Raw genomic sequence first — 24,630 nt, forward strand, 5'->3', positions numbered from 1 at the left:
GTGCTGGGCTGTAGGGAGAGCAGTAGTGTTCAGCAGGGTGAGGGACCAAGGGGGTGCCCCTCAAGTGAGGCTGGGGGCTGCTTTACTCCCCCCCCCGCAGGGGGCTGCACCTCTCCCTGTGAAAGCTGCATCCTAGCTCATCCCAAGGGAAAACAAAGAGTGGCAGGGGGGGAGGGGTCCTGGGACAGGTCTGGGGGGCAGGGGGGAGCCGACAGGGCGCACACAGTACCGAAGTTCAAGCACCAGAAGGACAAAACCAAAACTTCCAAGAACCAAATTCATGGCTGAGGGAGGGGGAGAGCTGGAAGCGGAGGAGGATGGAGTGGGGGTGGGGAAGGGAGAGGCTCCGTTTGCCCCTTCTTGGCTTGTTCCCTGGTGTCGATCTGGCCCCGAGGTGAGGTGGAGCTGGAGGTGGCCCCGGCGGTGTCCGAGGGGGCGGAGGCGGAATGCAGGCTGTGCCCGGCGGGCACGGAGGGGGCCGGGTTGAGGGGGGGTGGGGAGGGGTCGGTGAGGCCGTTTCACTGAGGTAGTGGAACCAGCACTTCCACGTAGTTGAGGGGGAAGAAGCCCGAGTGCCCGTTGATCATGCCCTCGTACCAGTTCTCGTCGATCTGGTTGGTGAGGGTGATGATGTCCCCCTCCTTGAAGCCCAACTCGCCGTCGTTCTCCGGCTCGAAGTCGTACAGAGCCTTGCAGCAGGGCTGGTCCAGGGGGGCTGTGGGGATCAGACAGGCAGACAGGTTGGCAGAGCACCAAGTCCAACCTAGAACCCTGCTCTGGCAAGATTCACCTTAAACCATGCTTGGAACCGAACTGAGTTGCACTGAGGTCTGACTGCTCAGAGTGGTTGTGGAGTCTGCTGCCCTGCAGAGCTTCCACCCCCCTGCCTGGGCACTGTGCTCCTGGGCAAGCTGCTGTGGGTGCCCTGCAGAGCTTCCACCCCCCTGCCTGGGCACTGTGCTCCTGGGCAGGCTGCTGTGGGTGCCCTGCAGAGCTTCCAGCCCCCTGCCTGGGCACTGTGCTCCTGGGCAAGCTGCTGTGGGTGCCCTGCAGAGCTTCCAGCCCCCTGCCTGGGCACTGTGCTCCTGGGCAGGCTGCTGTGGGTGCCCTGCAGAGCTTCCACCCCCCTGCCTGGGCACTGTGCTCCTGGGCAAGCTGCTGTGGGTGCCCTGCAGAGCTTCCACCCCCCTGCCTGGGCACTGTGCTCCTGGGCAGGCTGCTGTGGGTGCCCTGCTGGGGCAGGGAGGTTGGGCTGGATCACACAGAATCACAGCAACAATCAGGCTGGAAGCCCTTCAGGAGCACCAAGTCCAACCTAGAACCCTGCTCTAGCAAGATTCATCTTAAACCATACTTGGAACCAAACTGAGTTGCACTCAGGTCTGACTGCCCAGAGAGGCTGTGGAGTCTGCTGCCCTGCAGAGCTTCCAACCCCCTGCCTGGGCACTGTGCTCCTGGGCAGGCTGCTGTGGGTGCCCTGCTGGGGCAGGGAGCTTAGAATGGATCACAGAGAATCACTGCAACATGCAGGTTGGCATGGCAGGAGCACCAAGCCCAACCTAGAACCCTACTGGCTGAGGCACTTAGTGCCATGGTCTAGCTGAGTGGATAAGGCTGGGTGCTGGGTTGGGCTGGAGGAGCTTGGAGCTCTCTTCCAACCTGCCTGATTCTGTGATTCTAACAAGAGTCACCTTAGAGCATCTCCCTGAGCACCACAGCCAAACCACCCTTACACACACCCAGGCTGGGTGGCTCCACCACCTCCCTGGGCAGCTCATCCCAGTCCCTGACCACTCTGTGAGAAGCTTTTTCCTGATGTCCAATCTAAACCTCCCCAGTCTCACCTTGAGGCCATTCCCCCTTGTTCTGCCTCCAGTTACCTGGAATTGGAGGGGGAAAGGGTGGGGAGGAAAAGGTGAGCTGGAATCCCTGCACCACCCTCACCCTGGCAGAGAGTCATAGAATGGGTTGGAGGGGACCTTAAAGGTCACCCAGCTCCAATCCTGCCCTGCCATGGGCAGGGACACCTCCCACCAGCCCAGGTTGCTCAAGGTCTCATCCAGTCTGGCCTTGAGCACCTCCAGGCAGGGAGCATCCACAGCTTCCCTGGGCAACCTGTGCCAGTGTCTCCCCATCCTCACTGTCAAGAGTTTCTTCCTCATCTCCAGCCTCAATCTGCCCTCTCCCAGCCCACAGCCACTGCCTCTCATCCTGGCACTACAACCCCTTGGGAGAAATCCCTCCCCAGCTTTCTTGTAGCCCCCTCAGAATCACAGAATGCTTTGGAAGGGACCTCCACAGCTCATCCAGTCCAACCTCCCCTGCAGTGAGCAGAGGAATCCTCAACTACATGAGGCTGCCCAGAGCCCTCTTGAGCCTCACCTTGATGGGACATCTCCCACCTCTCTTGGCAGCCTGGACCAGGCTCTCACCAACCTCAGCATAGAATTTCTTCCCTCTCCAGCCTGAATCTCTCTCTTTTAGTCTCAAACCATCCCCTCTTGTCCTGTCCCAACAGGCCCTGCTCAAAAGTCTGTCCCCAGCTTTCTGCTCAGCCCCTCTAAGCACTGAAGGCCACCAGGAGGTCTCTCTGCAGGCTAACACAGCCCACCAGGGTCTGCAGGGTGCCCATTCCCCTCCCCACTCCTTTCCCTCCATGCCAGAGCTTCCAGCCAGGGCACAAAGGGCAGCACCACCACATCTGCTCTGCTGAGCTTCCACACCAAGGAAGGAGCCAGCAACAGAAGAGAACTTGGAGAACACCAAAAGCAGCAGCCCCAACAGTCCCTTCAGACAACCTCCCCAAGGAGCAGGCTGCTCCCACCACCAGCACTGCACTTCCCCACACCAAGCTCAAGTCCTGCTGCACCACCAGGAGCTTGCCCCACCATGATGGCTCCAAGCCACGGAGCCAGCCTGGCCTCAGGACCCCAGTGGGACCCAAAGAAGACTCCCATCAGATCTCTTCAGCAGGATTCCTGACCCGTGGTCACCTCCCAACCTATTTGAGGCTCCTCACTGCCCAGCTGGGACCACAAAACCAATGTGCCAAGGCTCTACCCACTCCTTCCAGCCTGAGGGGGTGGCACGAGCAGGGCTGGGGAGATCCAGGCTGGGTGCTTGTAAGGAGAACAGGGAAGTCCTGGAGATGTCTGAGGCTTCAAGAAAAGAGCATCAACTCCCTGTGGCCTCATGCAGGTGTGCCCTGCATGCTGCCAACCTCCTCCAGGTGAGCCAAGACCCCAGTTTTGGGCTGGGAAGCACCAGGAGAAGGCATCTGCTTTAATCTGGGGTTTAGCTGGAAGCTCAGCATGGAGTGTGGGGAAGGGAGTGGAGGGGAGGGATTAGCAGCTCCAAGCAGCAGCAGCAGCAGCAGCAGGACGGGAGGAGGAGCAAAGGAGGTCACACTTCATGCAGGGAGGAGGGAGGACACTCACGGATGCTCCGGGCGGAGGGCCGGGACGGCTTGTCGGATCGGAAAGAGGAGGGAGCTGCTTCCAAACAAAAAGAGACATGCTTCAAACAGGGGCAACTGGAGAGGGGAGGGGGAGAGGCAGGGGCCTGCAGGGAAGAGCTGTGAGGAGAAAAGAGGGGGCTGCCCCCACATGCTGTGTTAGAAACTCAGCTGCCTCGCCAGGACCACAGGGAGGGAGGATGAGGTGGGAGGGAGGAAGGGTGGGGAGAGAGCGTGAGAGGCTTTGGGTTTTCCTCACTGGGCTCTACCAGAGAGTGGCCCAGGCTGGAGACCCCCCAAGTGGGGACATCCCCAAATCTGATGTCCCAGAGGCTGCTGAGCCCCCCCCAAGACAAAGCAACCCAACCCTAGAGGCACTTCAGAGCCGTTTTTCAAGAGCCCTCGGCTCGTGCAGGCAGCTCCAGCACACCAGGACCAGCAGAGCAGATCCTCTCCATCCCAGGAGGCTTCTCCAGAGGCACACACAGAGAGGGGAGCACTTTACCTGAGGCTTTGGAGCTGGGATTGCAAGAGAAGCCCCCGTTGGACTGGTCAGTGTCTCCAAAGTCGTAGGTCTCCCTGGGTTTGGGTTTGTATTCCCTCCTGGGACGTGAGGAGGCCTCTCTCATCCTGCCAGGAGGAAAAGAAAGGAGGATAAACTGAAGTAAGAAAAGAGAACAGGATGAGGTCAACCTGATCTAGAGCACAAATCCTGTGAGGAGCAGCTGAGGGAGCTGGAGGTGCTCAGGCTGGAGGAAAGGAGGCTGAGGAGAGGCTTCATTGCTCTCTACAGCTCCCTGAAAGGAGCTTGGAGCCAGCTGGGGTTGAGCTCTTCTAAGAAGCTACTTGAAAGGACAAGAAGAAATGGCCTCAGTTTGTCCCAGGGCAGGTTTAGGTTGATCATGAGGAACAATTTCTTCCATAGAAGGCTTGTGAAGGCCTGGCCCAGGGCAGCAGTGAGGTCCCCATCCCTGGAGGGGTTTCAAAGCCGTGGAGCTGTGGTGCTGAGGGTTTGGTGGTGCCCTGGCAGAGCTGGGCTAAGGGCTGCACTGGATGATCTTCAAAGTCTCCTCCAGCTGGAGACTCTATGATGTTTATTCTCCACCATGGCTACACAGAGGGGAGCAGCTGCAGGCAAAGATCCCTGTGGACAAGAATCTGCTCTGTGCTGGGCCACTTGGAAGATGGATTTTGCCCAGGGTTTGTAACCTGGCCCCTAGGCAGGGCCACAAGCCCCAGGCTTTGCTGCAGAGCCGTCTCAGGCAGTTCAGGCCAGCAGAGGACACTCCTGCTGCAGCTTGCAGAGCTCACACTTGGCAGGATCCTCCCCAGCTCCTCTGAATTCCTGCCAGACACAGGAACCACTCAGCAGTTTCTTCCAGGAGTGAAGAGCAGCAGAGCAGCACTGCCAAATGGGCCCGAGGAGTGCAGAGGCTTTGTCCAAGCCACCTCGACTCCATCCAAGCCACCTTAGCTCTGTGAAATCCACCCTGTGCCAGGCTGAAGAAGGCACAACCCCAGCCCTAGATGCAAGGAATCCACCTCCTCAGCCAGGGCCTGGGGAGATGCTCCCTCAGGTGGGACCAAGCAGCAGGAAGAAGATCTGTGCCAGTCCAACCCCCCTGCCAGAGCAGCACCATCCAATCCAGCTCAGGGCACACAGAACACATCCAGACAGGCCTGGAAAGGCTCCACACAAGGAGACTCCACAACCTCTCTGGGCAGCCTGTGCCAGGGCTCTGGGACCCTTCCAGACAAGAAGCTGCCCTTGTGCTGAGCTGCAACCTCCTGTGCTGCAGCTTCCATCCATTGCTGCTTGTCCTGTGCCAGGGAGCAGTGAGCAGAGCCTGTCCCCCCCTCCTGACCCCCAGCCCTCAGAGATTGATAAGCATTGACTCAATCCCCTCTCAGTCTTCTCTTCTGCAGCCTAAGCAGCCCCAGGGCCCTCAGCCTCTCCTCTGCAGGCAGTGCTGCAGTTCCCTCCTCATCCTCACAGCCCTCCCTTGGACTCTCCCCAGCAGATCCCTGTCCCTCTGCAACTGGGGAGCCCCAAACTGAAGGCAGTGCTCAAGATGAGGTCTCAGCAGGGCAGAGCAGAGGCTCAAAAGGAAGGAGTTAAAAACCTCTTCCTGCCTTGGGCTGGGGAGCAGAGGGAGCCTCACGCAGAGCACATGCACCATTAAATCCCCTCTCAGCCTTCTCTGGACTGAACAGCCTCAGGTCCCTCAGCCTCTCACAGTGTCACAGTATCACCAAGGTTGGAAGAGACCTCACAGCTCATCAAGTCCAACCCTTTAGCACAGAGCTCAAGGCCAGACCATGGCACCAAGTGCCACGTCCAGTCCTGCCTTGAACAGCTCCAGGGACGGCGACTCCACCACCTCCCCGGGCAGCCCATTCCAGTGTCCAATGACTCTCTCAGGGAAGAACTTTCTCCTCACCTCCAGCCTAAATCTCCCCTGGCACAGCCTGAGGCTGTGTCCTCTTGTTCTGGTGCTGGCCACCTGAGAGAAGAGAGCAACCTCCTCCTGGCCACAACCTCCCCTCAGGTAGTTGTAGACAGCAATAAGGTCACCCCTGAGCCTCCTCTTCTCCAAGCTAAACAATCCCAATCCCTCTCCTCATAAGGATGATCTCCAGAGGTCCCTTCCTACCCTCACCACGCTGGGACTCTGTGAGGTACCAGAGGCAGAGCTTGGGGCTGTGGAACCTGAGTGCCTGCAGCCCCTCCAGACTCACCTGCGCTTGAGCTTCTCGGCGAGCTCGTCCAGGATCTGCACTGCCTGCCGGTGGTAGTCCAGCTGAGCATCCACCAGGGCTGAGAGCTGGCTCACCTGCTCAATCTGCAACAACCACACCAAGCTGGGGTGAGTGACTGGCCCCAGCTGAAGGGAGACTCCTGCACCACACAGGGCAGCTGAGACCGCTCTGGGGAAGGTGTAAGAAGGGCAACTTGCCCCAGGGTGTGAGAAGAAGGTTTGGGATTTGGGGGTAGAAGCTTCAGCAGGGAAGTTGGATTAGATGTTGTCAAGAGACCACTTTAAGGCCTCACTGTTCTGTGGTTTCTGAGGTCAGGGCAAGACTCAGCAGGACCAGGGACACTTCCTAGCACCCTCTGGTCTTAGTGAGATGCTCACATCCTGCTCGAACCAAATCCCACCAAGCATGCTGAGGAGAGACCTGTGTGGCACAAACCATCCTGAGGCCTGAGGAGGGCAGATTGAGCCTGGAGATGAGGAAGAAATTCTGTTCAGTGAGGGTGGGGAGAGCCTGGCACAGGTTGCCCAGGGAAGCTGTGGATGTCCTCTCCCTGGAGGTGTTCAAGGCCAGGCTGGATGAGGCCTTGAGCAACCTGGCCTGGTGGAGGTGTCCCTGCCCATGGCACGGGGGTGGAACTGGATGATCTTTAAGGTCTCTTCCAACCCAGCTCAATCCATGAACCCAGCCAAAAGCTGCATGAGGAAGAGGGGCTACAGAAAGGACCAGATGCACACCAAGCCACGTGTTGGGTGCTCAGATCTGCTCTTCCCAAGAGCAAAACCCACAGGCAGCAGAGTGGGAACAAGAACCTAACTTCTGCATCCCTCAGGAGACCTCATCCTGGTGTGCACAGGAACCCATCCAGCAGCTCTCAGCCCAGCTGGAGGAGCTGGTGGTGTGCACAGGATCCCATCCAGCAGCTATCAGCCCAGCTGGAGGAGCTGGTGGTGCAGACAGGAACCCATCCAGCAGCTCTCAGCCCAGCTGGAGGAGCTGGTGGTGTGCACAGGATCCTACCCAGCATCTCTCAGCCCAGCTGGAGGAGCTGGTGGTGTGCACAGGATCCTACCCAGCAGCTCTCAGCCCAGCTGGAGGAGCTGGTGGTGCAGACAGGAACCCATCCAGTAGCTCTCAGCCCAGCTGGAGGAGCTGGTGGTGTGCACAGGATCCCATCCAGCAGCTATCAGCCCAGCTGGAGGAGCTGGTGGTGCAGACAGGAACCCATCCAGCAGCTCTCAGCTCAGCTGGAGGAGCTGGTGGTGTGCACAGGACCCCATCCAGCATCTCTCAGCCCAGCTGGAGGAGCTGGTGGTGTGCACAGGATCCCATCCAGCATCTCTCAGCCCAGCTGGAGGAGCTGGTGGTGTGCACAGGATCCCATCCAGCATCTCTCAGCTCAGCTGGAGGAGCTGGTGGTGTGCACAGGATCCCATCCAGCATCTCTCAGCCCAGCTGGAGGAGCTGGTGGTGTGCACAGGATCCCATGCAGCATCTCTCAGCCCAGCTGGAGGAGCTGGTGGTGTGCACAGGACCCCATCCAGCATCTCTCAGCCCAGCTGGAGGAGCTGGTGGTGCAGCAGGACCCCAGGCAGCAGCTGCCAGCTGCCCCCAGTGACTCACATCAGTTTCCAGCAGGTTGTGCATGCTGGTCTCTGCTACCTCCTTGGACTCCTCAAACTTCTCCATGGCCTGCCGCAGCTCCTCGTCAGGGATCTTGCCCTGCCGCTTCTTCTTGTAGTCGAAGTCCAAACGTCTGCCCTCCAGCTTCTTGAGATGGTGCTGGGAAGAGGATGGGTAGCAACAGTGAAGGAGAAGACAAAGCCAGAGGTTGGGAGCACCCAGGCCCTCCTGCTGAGAAGGCAGCTCTAGCCCCAGGCCTTTCAGGAACTCGATCTGGGAGCACCACACTTCTGTGGCTTCCACCTTTGGTTGGCCTCTGGAGAGGCTCCAGGGCATGATGGAGAGCTTCAGGGCAGGGCTGCTTCGAGGTGACAGGGAGGAGTGGAGCATCCCAGCCAAGGCTGGCAGAGGACCAGGGGAGAGTGGCTTTGAAATGAGAAATAAGCCTCAACAAATGGGAGCAGTGATGTGAGCTCAGCCCCTTCCAGCTGGCAGCATCACCAGGAGGCTGGTGAGAGCCTGGAATGGGTTGCCCAGGGAGGTGGTGGAAGCCTCATGCCTGGAGGTGATTAAGGCCAGGCTGGATGAGGCTGTGGCCAGCCTGATCTGGTGTGAGGTGACCCTTGCCAGGGGTTGGAATTGGCTGATCCTTGTGGTCCCTTCCAACCCTGACTGACTCCATGATTCTAAAACACTGGGGCAGCAGCAGCACATGGGCTGCTCCTCACACAAACCTTTGGAGGAAGATGAAGAGTTGGCCCAGAAGGAGCAAGAGAGATCTCTGAAGATCAGGAATTGGGGTGCAAGTTCTGGGCACTGCATCCCCTAATTGCTTAGGGCAGGGCTTGTGGAATCAGCTCTGGGGCAGCCTGCAGAACTGGAATGGTGATAAGCACTGGAGCAGAAGCTGGCAGTTATTTTATCTGGGACACCACTGTGAGTGAAAAGTCACTCCAGAGAGCTGCCTTGAGAGCTGCAAGGTTGGGATGGATCCTATTACCCAGCCTGGCCATGCCCTGCATGGACTTATCTCTGTTGGTAGCAGCTCAGTGTCTCCACAGTGAGATGACAAAAGGACTCCTTGAGATGTCTGACCTAGAGAGAAGTTTGCTCCTAGCTTGGAAGTTGTGTTGTGGGATCCAGGCACTAAGAGAGGCCACAGCTGTAAAGAATGTGGTGAAGTTTAATGCCAGGCAGCCCAAATGCCACAGGGCTGGGAGCTCGTGGCACAAAGAACCAAACCCAGCATGCCCAGAACACCTCTTGGGTCCAGCTTCCACTGTAGCCTCAATGTTGGTTAAATGAAGAACTGTTCAAAGCTGTCTCCAGCCTCACCAGCTGGAGCTGCAGCAGCAGTGGTGCTGAGCAGGAGCTGCAGCAGCAGAGGTGCTGAGCAGGGAGGAAACACCAACGAGAGGAACCACAGTGCAGGGAAACAGACCCAAAGCCAGACGAGTCCTTGGTTCCCACCACGACAAAGCGAGGGGTTAGGGGAACTGATGGATAGGAGAGGCCAGAAATGAAGGAGATGAAGAGGAGAGAAGATGCTGGAGGTGTTTACCTGGATCTCTTTCAGGTCTTTGTCACACAGGTTCTGCAGGGGATCAATAAAGTTCTGTTTGACTTCAATATCCAGGGAGTCCTTCACCTCAGCCAAGCGCTTCATGGATTCGCCAGCGTCGAGAAGTGCATCGCCTGCAAGGGCCAGGGCAGAAGGAGCAGTTACAGACAGCCCAAGCCTCTGGTGCCTGCATGCAGAGCCATTCTGGCACTCTGCTCTGCTGGGATCTCCCCTGGGCCACTGCATCCAGTTCTGGAGCCCAAGGACATGGACCTGATGGAGCTGGTCCAGAGGAGGGCCACAAAAACGATCAGAGGGTTGGAGCGGCTCTGCTGTGAGGACAGGCTGAGGGAGCTGGGGGGGTTCAGCCTGGAGAAGAGGAGGCTCTGGGGGGGACCTTGAGCAACCTGTTCCAGTGAGAGGTGTCCCTGCTTATGGCAGGGGGTTGGAACTGGATGATCCTTGAGGTTCCTTCCAATCTAAACCATTCTATGATTCTAACAGCAGCCTGCCAGCACCTGAAGGGAGCCTCCAGGAAGGATGGAGAGAAGCTGATTACAAAGGCCTGCAGTGACAGTACAAGGGGCAATGGGTCCAAGCTGGAGAAGAGCAGATTTAGATTGGATGTTAGGAACAAGCTGTTCTCTCCAGCTGTTCCCCTCTGTGAGCGTGGTGGAGCACTGGAACAGGTTGTCCAGGGAAGTGGTTGAGGCCCCTTCCCTGGAGACACTTAAGGTGAGGCTTGACAGGGCCCTGGGTGACCTGGGCTGGAGAGGATGTCATAGACTCAGAGAATCAGGCAGGTTGGAAGAGAGCTCCAAGCTCATCCAGCCCAACCTAGCACCCAGCCCTACCCATGGCACTCAGTGCCCCAGCCAGGCTTGGCTTCAACACCTCCAGCCACAGCCACTCCACCACCTCCCTGGGCAGCCCATTCCAGTGCCAATCACTCTCTCTGCCAGCAACTTCCTAACAACATCCAGCCTCAACCTGCCCTGCCACAGCTTCAGCCTGGGTCCCCTTCTTCTGGCCCTGGCTGCCTGGGAGCAGAGCCCAACCCCTCCTGGCTACAGCCTCCCTCAGGTAGTTGTAGACAGCAATGAGCTCTGCCCTGAGCCTCCTCTTCTCCAAGCAATGTCCTTGCTGACTGCAGGGGGGCAGGACTGAGTGACCTCTAGGTCCATTCTATGACTCCCATCCAGTGCAAGCTCTGTCCCCCACCCCACCCTGAACTGATCTAGCTCTGGAGCAGATCCCTAAGCCCAGCACAGGGCAGGGGAAAGCCTCTTGGTCCTGCCTGACAACCTCTTGGTCCTGCCTGACAACCTCTTGGTCCTGCCTGACAAGACCCCTCACACTACCATGACTCATGTTTGTCCTCTGCAAAGCAGGAACAACCTCTGCCAACCACACAGAGGAAGGAAAAGGTAAAAATCCTTTTTTCTCAGTAATATTTTTAGCTTGGGGAGTTGCTGAGCTGCTTTTTGGCCGCGCAGAGCTTTAACTTTGGCCAGGGCTAGCAAGAGAAACCCGAGGAGGAGGCAAATTCAGCCTGATCCAGCCTGGCCATCCTTTTATCCAGACAATGGGAAGCCCAGAGAGCCTCTGACCAACTTTATTTAAGCTCTCTCCAGTTGCTGGCACTCAACCTGCAGCCTTTTCTTTATGTCAGACACTAACCTCCACCAGGCCAACCTCATCTCTCCTCCCCTCCCTGCTGAATTAGAGAGCTCAAAGTGCTTATTGAAACCTATTTAGTTTGGTGCTTTTCTAAGGCTGCTGCCACAAAGGCAGTTAAGCCAGGAGGGCTTGCAGCAAAGCATCTTTAGCCTTGGCTTTTTTACTCCACTGGAAACCATTTATAGATTGAATTATTCCTGGGCAGCTTTGGCAAGCCAGCTGTGTTAGCACAGCAGAACAGCCAAGTGAAGCAGAGGGTGAAGTGAGAGCATAGCTCTGCTGTCCAGCTGGAGAAAGGAATCAGAACTGTAAAGGTTGGAAGAGATCCCTGGAGTGAGACCCAAACTACCTTGCACCCCCTTTCATTCTCCCTTATTGACCTGAGCCTGGACACTTCGTCCTTCAGCTTGGCAACTTTGTCTTTCAATTCTGCCACCAAGGTGAGAAGGAAGTTCACCTGCTCTCCAGCTGGACCTGGCACCATTGATCACCACTCTTTGAACTCTATCTTGTAACCAGTTCCTCATCCACCTCACTGCCTGCTCTTCCATCCCACACTTCCTGGGCTTGCTCACAAGGATGTCACAGGAGACAGTGTCAAAGGAAGAATTTCTTTGCAGAAAGAGTTGTGAGGCACTGGAGCAGGAGATGCTGGGGAGAAAGTTGGATGTGATGACCTCAAGAGGTCTTTTCCAACCTCAATCACTCCATGATCTATGACTTCAGTTGTGAGAACTCCAGACAAAGCCTTCTAGGAAGGATGCAGTGGGAACAGAGAAATGATCGAGTGAAGTGTTCCTTTCCAGAGAAGCTATTAAAGGAAACCAGCCTTGCTGTGTGCTTCTAAAAACTTCCTTCCCCCCTCACTGTCTGTCAGTTCCTGCAAGCCAAGAAGGGATCCAGTGCTGAGAGCTGGCCAGGGACCCTCTCCAATCCTTCCTCACTCTCAGCGAGTGGCCAAAAGCCAAGGCAAAGCTCCTCCCTGTGCTGGAAGCCATCAGCCAGCTGTGCACTGCAGCAGGGCTGTCACGTGCAGCAGGGCTGATGTGCTCAGGGATTTCAACTGATGTCACCCAAAGGCTTTGTCGTTGTTGTTGTCCCCTCCTCCTCCTCCTCCTCCTCCTCTCTGCAAGCCACACAGGCGGTTATGAGACACTGCCACGTCAAAGCACTTCTTGGCTACAGCCTCCCTAGAGAAGAGCTCTGGAAAGAGCCCTGCAAAGCCAGCCCCAGAGCTGGCTCAATCAGGTGTCCACCTCAGGGCTCTGCAGCTGGGAACCAAGGAAGAGCTTTTTCCCTAGGTGTAAATTCAGCCCAGGTTTGGATGTGATGCCACAGACTGGAATCCAGGAGACTTGGGCTCTGCTTGCCCCTTTCACTGTCAGCCTGGTTGGAAGGAAGCCTGCAAAGCTCCTGAAGAGCCTTCAAGTACTGTTAGGTGATGTTTTGGGGCTCCTCACCACAGGAAAGACATTGAGGGGCTGCAGTTGGTCCAGAGAAGGGCAATGAAGGTGGGGAAGGGTCTGGAGAACAGGGCTGCAGAGAAGAGGCTGAGGGAGCTGGGGGGGTGCAGCCTGCAGCAGAGGAGGCTCAGGGCAGAGCTCACTGCTGCCTGCAGCTGCCTGCAGGGAGGCTGTAGCCAGGTGGGGTTGGGCTCTGCTGCCAGGCAGCCAGGGCCAGAAGAAGGGGCCCCAGGCTGAAGCTGTGGCAGGGCAGGTTGAGGCTGGATGTGAGGAGGAAGTTGCTGGCAGAGAGAGTGATTGGCACTGGAATGGGCTGCCCAGGGAGGTGGTGGAGTGGCTGTGGCTGGAGGTGTTGAAGCCAAGCCTGGCTGGGGCACTGAGTGCCATGGTCTGGTGCCTGGGCAGGGCTGGGGGCTGGGTTGTGCTGGCTGAGCTTGGAGCTCTCTTCCAACCTGCTTGATTCTGTGATTCTTTGGTGTGTGAGGCTGCTGGAGGCCTGCAGCAGGCTGCCCAGAGAGGCTGTGGAGTCTCCTTCTGTGGAGAGATTTCAAACCCACCTGGGGCAAGCTGCTGTGGATGCTCTGCTGGAGCAGGGGGGTTGGACTGGATGATCTCCAGAGCTCAATTCCAAGCCCCCCTGGGCATTGTACTCCTGGACAGGCTGCTGTGGATGCTCTGCTGGAGCAGGGGGGGTTGGACTGGCTGCTCTCCAGAGCTCCCTTCCAACTCCCCCTGGGCATTGTGCTCCTGGGCAGGCTGCTGTGGATGCTCTGCTGGAGCAGGTGGGGTTGGACTGGGTCCTCTCCAGAGGTCCCTTCCAACCTCCCTGGGCATTGTGCTCCTGGGCAGGCTGCCTCATTGCTCTCTACAACCACCTGAAGGAGTCGATGTCCTGGAAGCTCTTTTCCAAGCCAAACAAAATTCTGCCATCCCACAATTTTTTCCAAGCCTCCAGAGGTGCAGCTTGGGAACTTGCCAGCAGCAACAAAGCTGTGAGGGGAGCTGGCCTTAGTGGGGGGGGGGGGGGGAGGGGGAACACTCACCAAAGTTGGAGTCCTCTCCCAGCTCCCTGCCGTAGCGGATCATGCTCTCGCCCAGCAGCCCCTCTGACTGGGGGTACCCAGGGTTCTTCACCTGCCCACGGATCTTCGACATGGTGTTGAGCATGCTGAGCTTGGCCCTGGAAGCTGGCACACAAACAGCCACAGCCATCTTTGTGATCACTTGGCCCTTGCCAAGCAACCCCTGACCACTGCCAATTTCATTCTCCTTTCCCGTCCCCGTCCCCGCCCCAGCCCCTTCCCCTCAAGCTACTCTCAAAGCCAAGAAGTTTCTTTTGTCTTCAGCCACCAGAAAGATTTGCTTGGAAAAAAGTGAAGTTTCTTTTCCAAAGGCAGCAAAGTAAAAATAGTTTCCTCACACAGCTTCAGCACTGATGGCCAAAAGGAGTTTCCCCAGCCCTCCCCGTGGCCCTGGAGTGCTCTCTCAATGAGCTGGCTGGAAGCATGCACAACAGAAGGCTCCACTACAGAGCCAACCATCCCTTCCCAGCAGAGAGATGCCACAGCCCTGGAAAAACAGACCCACTCCAGGGCCTCTCGAGGTCCAGGGTGGAAGATGGGTCTGTCCTTTCACCACTCAATGACAGCAGCAGCATCCTCCAGCCCAGGGCTAAAGGGGGACCTGCAGCTTCAGCTGATCTCAAACGTCTCCAAGCCAAAAAAGGTTCCCTCTGATGCCTCTCTGCCCACTCTGAGCATTTCCATGGGAAACTGGGGGCAGAAGGAAAGGGACAGGAGAGCTGCAGGCACTGACCTGGGTTGGGCTGGAGGTACTCTATTGTTCTGGTCAAGACTTCTGTAACCGCCTTGCTGGTCAGGTCCACTTTCTGCAGGGAAGACAAAGGGAGTCAGCAGCAGTGAAGAGCACCTGGGGGCTTCAGCAAGGACACAGAGGGCTGGGATGGATCACCTGAGAGATTTCTCTTGTCCCCCTACTCACCTTTTCCATTTCCTTGAAGTCATCATCAAGCTTGGTCCCTTCAGCCCCTCCAACCTTCTCGCTGACCAGCTGCAAAAAGAGGAGAGAGGAGGAATCAGGCAAGGTGCTGACTGCTTCAGGCTCCTCGTGCTCCCCCTCTGCACTGGTGAGACCCCACCTGGAGTGCTGCATCCAGTTCTGGAGTTCCTGGGACAAGAGGGATGTGGAAGTGCTGCAGAGTGTCCAGAGAAGGGCCACGAGGATAAGCAAAGGGCTGCAGCAGCCCTGCTGTGAGGAGAGACTGAGGCAGCTGGGGCTGTGCAGGCTGCAGAGGAGAAGGTTCCCAGGTGACCTTCTTGTGGCCTTGCAGGATCTTAAGGGGGCCACAGGAAAGCTGGGGAGGGACTTTGGAGGCTGTCAGGGAGTGACAGGAGTGGGAGGAAAGCTGGAGGTGGGGAGAGTGAGGCTGGAAGTTAGGAAGAAGTTGTTGAGCAGGAGAGTGGTGAGAGGCTGGCAGGGATTGCCCAGGGAGGTGCTGGAAGCCTCATCCCTGGAGGTGTTTCAGGCCAGGCTGGCTGAGGCTGTGTGCAGCCTGCTCTAGTGTGAGGTGTCCCTGGGCATGGCAGGGAGGTTGGACCTGGCTGCTCCTTGTGGTCCCTTCCAACCCTGCCTGATTCTATGCTTCTATGATCTATGATGCTGTGATTCTATGCCTCATGCACCAAGTCCTTGGGACAGAAAGGGAAGAGAAGTGGATCCAGAGAGCATCTGCAAGAGAAAGGAGGTGACAGGAACAGCCCCAAGAGGTGGCTCTGCTAACGCTGCCCCAATTCCAAACCCAAGCAGCTCCTCCCCCTGCCAAAGCAGAGCTCAGGCAGGATATTCTTCAGCCAGCAGAAGCTCCACAGCTCCTTCACTCACACCCCACAGCTCCAACTCCAACACCTGCTGGAAAAAGCAAGCAGCAGAGTTGTCTCTCGACTCCATTTTGAGCCAAGGCTTTGCTTTCACACACAGCAAAATGCAGGCAAACAGGGAATGAGCTGGGAACAAACAGGGAATGATCACACTCTGCTCACAGCAGCCAGCACCAGAGTGAGCCTGGGGGAAGCAGAGGCTTCCCAAAGCCTTCAACCATCACTCCTCAGGGAAATGATCAGAGGCTGCAGCAGCTCTGCTGTGAGCACAGCCTGAAAGAGTTGGGGCTGTGCAGGCTGGAGCAGAGGAGGCTCCCAGGTGACCTTCTTGTGGCCTGCCAGCATCTGAAGGGGGCTACAAAAAAGCTGGGGAGGGACTTTGGAGGCTGTGAGGGAGTGACAGGAGTGGGGGGAATGGAGCAAAGCTGGAGGTGGGGAGAGTGAGGCTGGAGGTGAGGAGGAAGTTGTTGAGCAGGAGAGTGGTGAGAGCCTGGCAGGGGTTGCCCAGGGAGGTGGTTGAGGCCCCATGGCTGGAGGTGTTTGAGGCCAGGCTGGCTGAGGCTGTGTGCAGCCTGCTCTAGGGTAGGGTGTCCCTGGCCATGGCAGGGGTTGGCACTGCCTGATACTGTCATGGTCTGGCCTTGAGCTCTGTGGTAAAGGGTTGGACTTGATGATCTGTGAGGTCTCTTCCAACCCTGATGATGCTGTGATCCTATCCTTGTGCTGCCTTCCAACCCTGGCTCTGATTCTACAAATGCTGGGTGAAAGTAGGATCTGGGGCACTCAAACAGGTTGTCCAGGGAGGTGGTGAATGTCCCCTCCCTGGAGGTGCTCAAGGCCAGGCTGGATGAGACCTTGAGCAACCTGGGCTGGTTGGATGTGTTCCTGCCCATGGCAGGGAGGTTGGAACTGGATAATCCTGCAGGTCCCTTCCAACCCTGACTGATTCTATGACTCTAAGGTCCCTTCCAACCCAACCCATTCCACAGCTCTATCAAAGCAGCAGCTCCTGAAGGATGCAGGATGTACAATCTGTCCCAGATGAGTGATTATCTTGCCCCAAAGTGGTCAACAAATCACCAAGAGACATCAAAAGCAGCCCAGGGCTTGAGGCCTGCTGTGGGGCACTGCCAGGATTTCTCCTGCCTGTAGTCCAAGCTCCAGTTCTGGATGAACAATAAAGGTTTGTTTGCTGCCCCATCAAATAACTTGATTTTATCAACTCTTTCTTCCTCTCCCAGGGGGGGAGGACTCAAAATGGTCCCTTTTGGAGGAAGGAGCAGAAGAAAAGCCTTTAGATAATCATCCACCTTCAAAGGGACTTGGGAAGAGGACAGCAGCCACCCTGCCCTGTGTGCTGCTCCTGCTCCAACAGCAACTTAGCAAGCAGGACACAGGATCTCAGCATGGTGGGGGTGGGAAGGGACCTCCTGAGAGCATCCAGTCCAACCCCCCCTGCTCCAGCAGGGGACTCAGAACAGCCTGTCCAGGAGCACAATGCACAAAGAGGTTGAAAGGGACCTCTGGACATCATCCAGTCCAACCCCCCTGCTCCAGCAGAGCATCCACAGCAGCTTGCCCCAGGTGGGTTTGAAATCTCTCCACAGAAGGAGACTCCACAGCCTCTCTGGGCAGCCTGCTGCAGGCCTCCAGCAGCCTCACACACCAAAGAATCAATGAATCAAGCAGGATGGAAGAGAGCTCCAAGCTCAAACAGCCCAACCCAGCACCCAGCCCTGGCCAAGCACCAGCCCATGGCACTCAGTGCCCCAGCCAGGCTTGGCTGCAACACCTCCAGCCACAGCCACTCCACCACCTCCCTGGGCAGCCCATTCCAGTGCCAATCACTCTCTCTGCCAGCAACTTCCTAACAACATCCAGCCTCAACCTGCCCTGACACAGCTTCAGCCTGGGTCCCCTTCTTCTGGCCCTGGCTGCCTGGCAGCAGAGCCCAACCCCACCTGGCTACAGCCTCCCTGCAGGCAGCTGCAGGCAGCAATCAGCTCTGCCCTCAGCCTCCTCTGCTGCAGGCTGCACCCCCCCAGCTCCCTCAGCCTCTCCTCACAGGGCTCTGCTCCAGGCCCCTCCCCAGCCTTGCTGCCCTTCTCCAAACACCTTCCAGCACCTCAACATCTCTCTGCAATGCAGGAGCCCAGAACTGGACACAGCACTCCAGGGGTGGCCTGAGCAGTGCTGAGCACAGGGGCACAAGAACCTCCCTTGTGCTGCTGCCCACACTGCTCCTGAGCCAGCCCAGGCTGCCATTGGCTCTGCTGCCCACCTGGGCACTGCTGCCTCACATTCCCACACTTAAATGCAATACTTATTAAGAACAAGATCTTCAGTGCTTCACCAAAATCCCACTTCCAGACCCCAGAAGAGGGAAGAGCAGTCCCTCAAATGTCTGTGAGTCCACTCAGAGGCAGTGATGTCCACTCTGAGTGCACTCAGAGGCAGTGATGTCCACTCTGAGTGCACTCAGAGGCAGTGATGTCCACTCAAAGCCCTCTGAGTGCTGAGCACCAACAGCACTGCTTAGAGCTGAGAAGGTTCTTGCATCTTGGTGGGGACACATCAGGAACTGCTCCACACAGCTGAGGAGCACAGATGTGGGGGAGGAGGTGGTGAGGATCACAGAGAGCTCTTCCAACTGCTCAGCACAGTCACTGCAGGGCCAAACGAGGATTTAATGAGGCTGCCAGAGGAGGCAGGAGCCTCTCAGAGACTCACTGCACCAAGGGAAGCCTTTTTTTGCCTCTTGTGGAGTTCAGCAGAGGAGCTGAGATGGCAGACAAGGAGGGAGTGCTGTGGTTCACCCCTGATGTGGGGGAAAGGAAAGGGTTGATGCTCTCCTGGCTCACCCAGCTCAGCTCTGGATTCCATTCTTCTGCTCAACCCCCAGATAAGATCTTTACAGGTCTACAGCACCCAGGAGAAGGATGCCAGAATGGCCCAGCCCTGCACCCTGCCATGCACACAGAGAGCCATTATCACCCCATAGCTGCCTACCAGTGGGCAACCAACCCGAGTGGAGGTCCTGGCTCTTTCTGGGACACCTGCTCCATGCTTGGAGATGCCAGAACACATCCTGGCAAGCCAGCTCCAAGCTGGGGAGGTGCCTATTCCTCTTCAGACACACCAAATCTAGAGCAAACCCTCGCAGAAGCAGTTGCTCCACCTGCCAGGGCATGTTCAGCAGGGCAAAGCTTGCTCCCAGCTGCCACCACCTGGCCCCTGCAAGCAGAAAGGGGCAGGGACACCAAGGCTGCACCTCCAGAACCCTCCTTTATTTCTTAACACACCTGGGCAGGATGCAATTATGCCAAGCAATTCCAGTTCCACTTTCCTCCTCCACCCCACCCCATGGAGTTGCAGCCCTCCCATAAAGCTGCAGGCAAGGCCCTGGAGGAGGAGGGACCAAAGGCATTGAGCACCAGAGTGATTTTAGGAGGCTTTAACACCCTCCCTGAGCCGTGAAGGAGGAGAAAAACCCTCACTTGCAGACTAATTTAATCCTCCTTTTGACGTCCAAGGAATGCTCCTGGAGCCCTGCTGTGATGGAATAATAAGATTGAGGTTCTCTCATTGCTGCCTCTAATTAAACTGGGAAGGCTTCACCAGGGGAGGAAAGGAGGAGGGAGCTCTGTGCCATCTGCAGCTGGGCTCCATCCCTATCCCCGTGGCCCCAGATCTGCCAGGTAGGGAGACAAAGCAATGCAGACAGCAGGCAGAAGGTGTCACCAGGTCCCTTCTTTAGCCTAAAGCTTCCCGAGCCAACTGGGAGCCGAATTTCCCACCCCTTGCATCTCCCCACAGTGCCTGCGAGCAGCCTGGGAGGGTTGGCAAGCAGCAGCTGCCTCTCTCTGAGGGTGCAGGAAGGTCTCCAGGATCCTCACCCTCTGCTTGCAGGATGGGAGAGGAAGGAACCATCCACACACTGCCTGCAGCCTCCAGCTTGGCTCGAGTGAGCTGCAACATCACAGCATGGTTTGGGTTGGAAGGGATCTTCAACGTGACTGACTCCAACCCTTCCCTAACCCTCCCAAGGCTCTGCAGCTTAGAAACAGCTCCCTGGGTGGAGATCCAAGCACCTCCTTGGGTGGGCAGCCTGGGCCAGGCCTTGACAACCCTTTCAGGGGAGAAGTTTTCTCTAATGTCCAACCTAAATCTTTCCAGGGGCATCCTGAGGCCATTTTTTGTTGTCTTGCTCCTAGGGAGCAGAGCCCAACCCCCACCTGGCTCCAGCCTCCTCTCGGGGAGCTGCAGAGAGCAATCAGCTCTGCCCTCAGCCTCCTCTTCTCCACACTGAACACCCCCAGCTCTGTCCTCCAGACCCTTCCCCATCTTTGCTGCCCTTCTCTGGACTTGCTTCAAGCCCTCAATGTCCTTCTTGGAGTGAGGAGCCCAAAACTGAACCCAGTTCTCAAGCTGTGGCCTCAGCAGTGCTGGGGAGAGGGGGACAATCCCTTCCTTGGTCCTTGTCTGCCAGCCCTGCCAGGACAGGACACAGAGGAGAAGGTTAAACCTGCAGCAAGCAGCTCAGAGGAGGGAGCAGGAGTCCTGAGCTCCACTTGGGCCACGTTGCAGAGCAAATATTAGCAGAAGCTGCTGTGGGTTGGGTGGCACAGCCCAGCAAGATGCAAAACTGCTTCAGAAGGGGAGGGCTCTTTAGCTGGCACCTCAGGCAGGCTATGCTGCAGGGCTGAGAGCAGAAGGTGCAGGCAGACTCCAGCAGGGAAGCCAAGAGTCCATCCCTCACTTCCCATCCTTGCTTCATTAAAAGGCTGCTGGCATTTCAAACGTGCCCTAAATAGCTCCAACCTGAGATCAGAGAGCAGGGAGGTGAACTTAATTCCAGGGCTCCTGCTCTGTGCTAGGGTGTGGTGGTTCCCACCTCAGCAAGCATCACCCAGAGGTGACAACCAGAGCACAGAATCAGAAGGATAGGGCTTGGATCTCTGGAGGTCATTGGGTCCAATCTCCCTGCCAGAGCAGGTCCACCCAGAGCAGGTTGCACAGAGCAGAGACCACTTCAGCTGCAGCAGAGCTACCCCAGAGGGGAGGATGAGCTCTGTCAGGTGCCAGGAGAGGAAACAGCCTGAAACTGAGCCAGGGGAGGCTTAGCTTGGGGATGAGGAAAGACTTCTCTGCTGCAAGAGTGGTCAGGGATTGGAACAGGCTGCTCAGGGAGGTGGTGGAGTCCCCATGCCCACCTTGGGGGTGAGAGGAGCCCCAGCACCCCTGCCCACCCTGGGGGTGTGAGGAGCCCCAGCACCCCTGCCCACCCTAGGGGTGTGAGGAGCCCCAGCACCCCTGCCCACCTTCAGGAAGGCTGTGGCCATGGTCTGGTGACCATGGCAGGGTTGGGTTGCTGCTTGGATGATCCTGGAGGTCTCTTCCAACCCCAAACAGTTCTGTGATGGTTTTCTGGGCCATGCCCACTCCTTGCCCCCAAAGGGCTGCTCCTGACCATGCTTTGCAGTTTCTTCTGCTTCCTTTTTCGTGGGGGGAGAGGTGTGGGGGGTGGAGGATGTGACCTGATGGGGAGAGATTTCCATCCCTGCCCTCCATGGGGGCGTGGGAATGTGAAGGATCCCAACTTCCCCTGGCTGCTGTGCACCCACCAGAGGGCTGCTGCCTGGTGGTGGAAGAAATGAAAGCCTCATTGTTTGACCTAACCACTGCAGCAGGAGGCTGGCTACAGGGAGAGGCAGCAATGGTATGTGTGTACACAGGGGGGGGCACAGAGGGTGGTGGAGAGGGCCTCTTTTAGAGCTGGGAGTGGGGAAGAAACAAGGCAGGGCTGTGGCTGCTCCTAGCTCCTGAGACACAAACCCTCAGGCAGCCCTCCTCAAACTCCACCATTCCTTCAGGGAATCACAGAATGGGTTGGGTTGGAAGGAACCTCCAAGCTCAGCCAGCTCCAAACCTCCCTGTCATGGGCAGGGACACCTCCTACCAGCCCTGACTGCTCAGGGGCTCATCCAAGGATGAGTTTCTGTCACAGAACAGAAACAAGCAGGTTGGCAAAGCCCCTCAGGAGCACCAAGTCCAACCTAGAACCCTACTGGATGAGGCACTTAGTGCCATGGTCTAGCTGAGTGGATAGGGCTGGGTGCTGGGTTGGGCTGGAGGAGCTTGGAGCTCTCTTCCAACCTGCTTGGTTCTGTGATTCTAACAAGATTCACCTTAAAGCATCTCCCTCAGCACCACATCCAAACCACCCTTAGGCACACCCAGGCTGGGTGACTCCAGCCCCTCCCTGGGCAGCTCATCCCAGTCCCTGACCACTCTCTCCATGAAAAACTTTTCTCCTGATGTCCAATCTCAACCTCCCCAGCCTCAGCTTGAGGCCATTCCCCCTTGTTCTGTCTCCAGCTACCTGTGAGCAGAGCCCAGCAGCAGCCTCTCCACAGTGTCCTATCATAGAAAGAGAGGAAATGGCCCTGAAATTGTGCCAGGGGAGGCTCAGGTTGGAAATTGAGGCTTGAACACCTCCAGGAAGGAACCTTAAAGGTGATCCAGCTCCAATCCCCCTGCCGTGGGCAGGGACACCTCCCACCAGCCCAGGTCACTCAAGGTCTCATCCAACCTGGCCTTGAACACCTCCAAAGAGGAGATATCCACAACCTTCCTGGGCAAACTCTTCCAGAATCTCCCCACCCTCACTGTCAGGAATTCCCAGCCTCCAGCCCAGTGTCCTTCTCCTCATCCACTCAGCTCCAAGAAACCTTGCAGCAGATAAAGGAATGGGAGCATCCATCCCCTGCTGCACTGCATCAGGCATCCTCACGTGAAGCAGCTGGACAGGACAGGCAGACACCAGCCTGCCCATGCCATCACCAAGACCCAAACAGATCCCAGAGGCCTGGAGAAGGATCCCAACACAGCCACTCCTGTCCCTGAGCTGCATTTCCCTCATGGCTGGCTGCAGCATCACCTCCATTAACATTCCTGGCTGAAGAGTTGGGTGGAGAGAAGCTCATAAAGGAGGGCAAGTGGGAGGTTCTCCTGCCCCTCTGAGACCTCATCTTGAGCACTGCCTTCAGTTTGGGGCTCCCCAGTTGCAAAGGGACAGGGATCTGCTGGGGAGAGTCCAAGGGAGGGCTGTGAGGATGAGGAGGGGACTGCAGCACTGCCTGCTGAGGAGAGGCTGAAGGTCCTGGGGCTGCTTAGGCTGCAGAAGAGAAGACTGAGAGGAGATTGAATCAATGTCTGTCAATCTCTGAGGGCTGGGGGTCAGGAGGGGGGGACAGGCTCTGCTCACTGCTCCCTGGCACAGGACAAGCAGCAGTGGATGGAAGATGCAGCACAGGAGGTTCCAGCTCAGCACAAGGGCAACTTCTTGTCTGGAAGGGTCCCAGAGCCCTGGCACAGGCTGCCCAGAGAGGCTGTGGAGTCTCCTTGTGTGGAGCCTTTCCAGGCCTGTCTGGATGTGTTCCTGTGTGCCCTGAGCTGGATTGGATGGTGCTGCTGTGGCAGGGGGGTTGGACTGGATGAGCTCTTTGGGTCCTTTCCAACCCCTGGGAAGCAGCTCTGCCGAGAAGGGCCTGGGAGTGCTGGAGCAGAATAAGTTCCCCATGAGCCAGCAAAGTGCTCTTTGATCCCATTCTGTGCTTCTGTGCTCCACAACCTCCCTGGGCAACCTGTGCCAGTCTCTCACCACCCTCCCTGCAAACAACTTCTTCCTAACATCCACTTTCAACATCCTCTCTTCCACTTCAAACCCATTCCTCCTCTTCCTCTCATTCCAAGCCCTTGTCAAAAGTCCCTCCCCAGACCTCCTGTAGCCTCCTTCAGATCCTGCAAGGCCACTCCAAGCTCTCCTCCAAGCCTTCTCCTCTCCAGGCTGCACAGCCCCAACTCTCTCAGCCTGTGCTCACAGCAGAGCTGCTGCAGCCCTCTCAGCATCTTGGTGGCCTCCTCTGCACTGGCTCCAACACTTCCATGTCCTGCTTGTGCTGGGGGCTCCAGAACTGCACCCAGGACTGCAGGTGAGGTCTGAGCAGAGCAGAGCCAAGGGGCAGAATCCCCTCCCTTGCCCTGCTGCCCACACTGCTCTGGCTGCAGCCCAGCACACATTTGCTGTCTGGGCTGCCTGCATCTCCCTGCTAAGCAGCTCACAGGACCACTCTGACTCCATTATCCATCCCTCAACCTTCTCTCCCTTTTTTCTGAGGTGCTGATAGCCCTTCCCAGGGAGAAGGTCAGTGGGGTCCAAGCCTCCCCCAGGCAGCAGCAGCAGCAGCAGCAATGCTGGCCTGATGGGAAGGCACTTGGAGGCACTCTGCTGCCTCCAGACATGTGCACCAGGGAAACGTGGCTGGAGACCAAGCAAAGCTCCCACCCCCTCACCAGCTGAGATGGGGATCGAGCTGCTCCCCCAGCCGAGGCTGAAGGCATTGCCTTGATATGGAGCAGGAAGGTCAGCCCAGAACAATGAAGAGCTCCTTCCTCTGCCTCTCGACGAGGCAAAAAAAAGCCTTCAAAGTGACCTGAGGTTGGCATCTTATCACACAGGCACAGCCCAGAAAGGGCTGCTGCATGCAAGGGCAGCTTTCTAGGGAGCCTCCTGGCAGATCACCTCCTCAAAGCACTATCGAGTGACTCATCTGCATCAGCAGCCAGGCTGAGGAATGAGGGCAGCCTGGATTAAAGAAACAAAGCAACTTAAGCAGCAGCCAGAAGGTCATGCTGAGAGCTCCGGCCAGAGAAGGACACCTCCTTTGTGTTCCAGCTCAGCTGGAGGAGAAACTTTTGGAGGGGTCACATCTGCAGTGCTGGGTCCAGTTCTGGGCTGCTCAGTTCCAGGGAACTGCTGGAGAGAGTCCAGCAGAGGCTGCAGAGCTGCTGAGGAGGATGGAGGAGCTCTGCAAGGAGCAAAGGCTGAGAGCCCTGGGGCTGAGAGCCTGCGGAAGAGCAGCCCCAGAGGGGAGCTGAGCAATGCTCAGCAAGAGCTAAAAGGCCTACAGGGGGCAAAGAGGCTGGGGGCAGACTCTGCTCAGTGGTGTCCAGATCACATTCTGTGCTTCTGTGCTCCACAGCCTCCCTGGGCAACCTGTGCCAGTCTCTCACCACCCTCACTTCTTCCTAACACCCACTTTCAATCTCCCCTCTGCCACTTCAAACCCATTTCTCCTCCTCCTCCTCTCATTCCAAGCCCTTGTCAATAGTCCCTCCCCAGCCCTCCTGGAG

At 57.2% G+C, this 24,630-nt stretch overlaps 1 protein-coding gene across 2 annotated transcripts in view; it reads right to left on the reverse strand.

Annotated features, from left to right (window-relative positions):
- Positions 1 to 263: 263 nt before the first annotated feature.
- SH3GL1 (SH3 domain containing GRB2 like 1, endophilin A2) overlaps positions 264 to 24,630 on the reverse strand; it is a 41,099-nt gene continuing 16,732 nt past the window's right edge. The window contains exons 2-10 of one of the 2 annotated variants that reach the window (XM_064174827.1): positions 14,540 to 14,608; positions 14,354 to 14,426; positions 13,582 to 13,725; positions 9,396 to 9,529; positions 7,835 to 7,993; positions 6,194 to 6,297; positions 3,960 to 4,084; positions 3,438 to 3,491; positions 264 to 715 (exon numbers count right to left, since the gene is read on the reverse strand). In XM_064174827.1, coding sequence (XP_064030897.1) covers positions 519 to 715; positions 3,438 to 3,491; positions 3,960 to 4,084; positions 6,194 to 6,297; positions 7,835 to 7,993; positions 9,396 to 9,529; positions 13,582 to 13,725; positions 14,354 to 14,426; positions 14,540 to 14,608 — 1,059 coding nt within the window. In that variant the 3' untranslated portion in view covers positions 264 to 518. The remainder of the gene's footprint in view (positions 716 to 3,437; positions 3,492 to 3,959; positions 4,085 to 6,193; positions 6,298 to 7,834; positions 7,994 to 9,395; positions 9,530 to 13,581; positions 13,726 to 14,353; positions 14,427 to 14,539; positions 14,609 to 24,630) is intronic. The other variant, XM_064174828.1, reaches the window with a different exon arrangement.

The sequence above is a fragment of the Pogoniulus pusillus genome, chromosome 41, assembly GCF_015220805.1.
Source record: "Pogoniulus pusillus isolate bPogPus1 chromosome 41, bPogPus1.pri, whole genome shotgun sequence".
NCBI lineage: Eukaryota > Metazoa > Chordata > Aves > Piciformes > Lybiidae > Pogoniulus > Pogoniulus pusillus.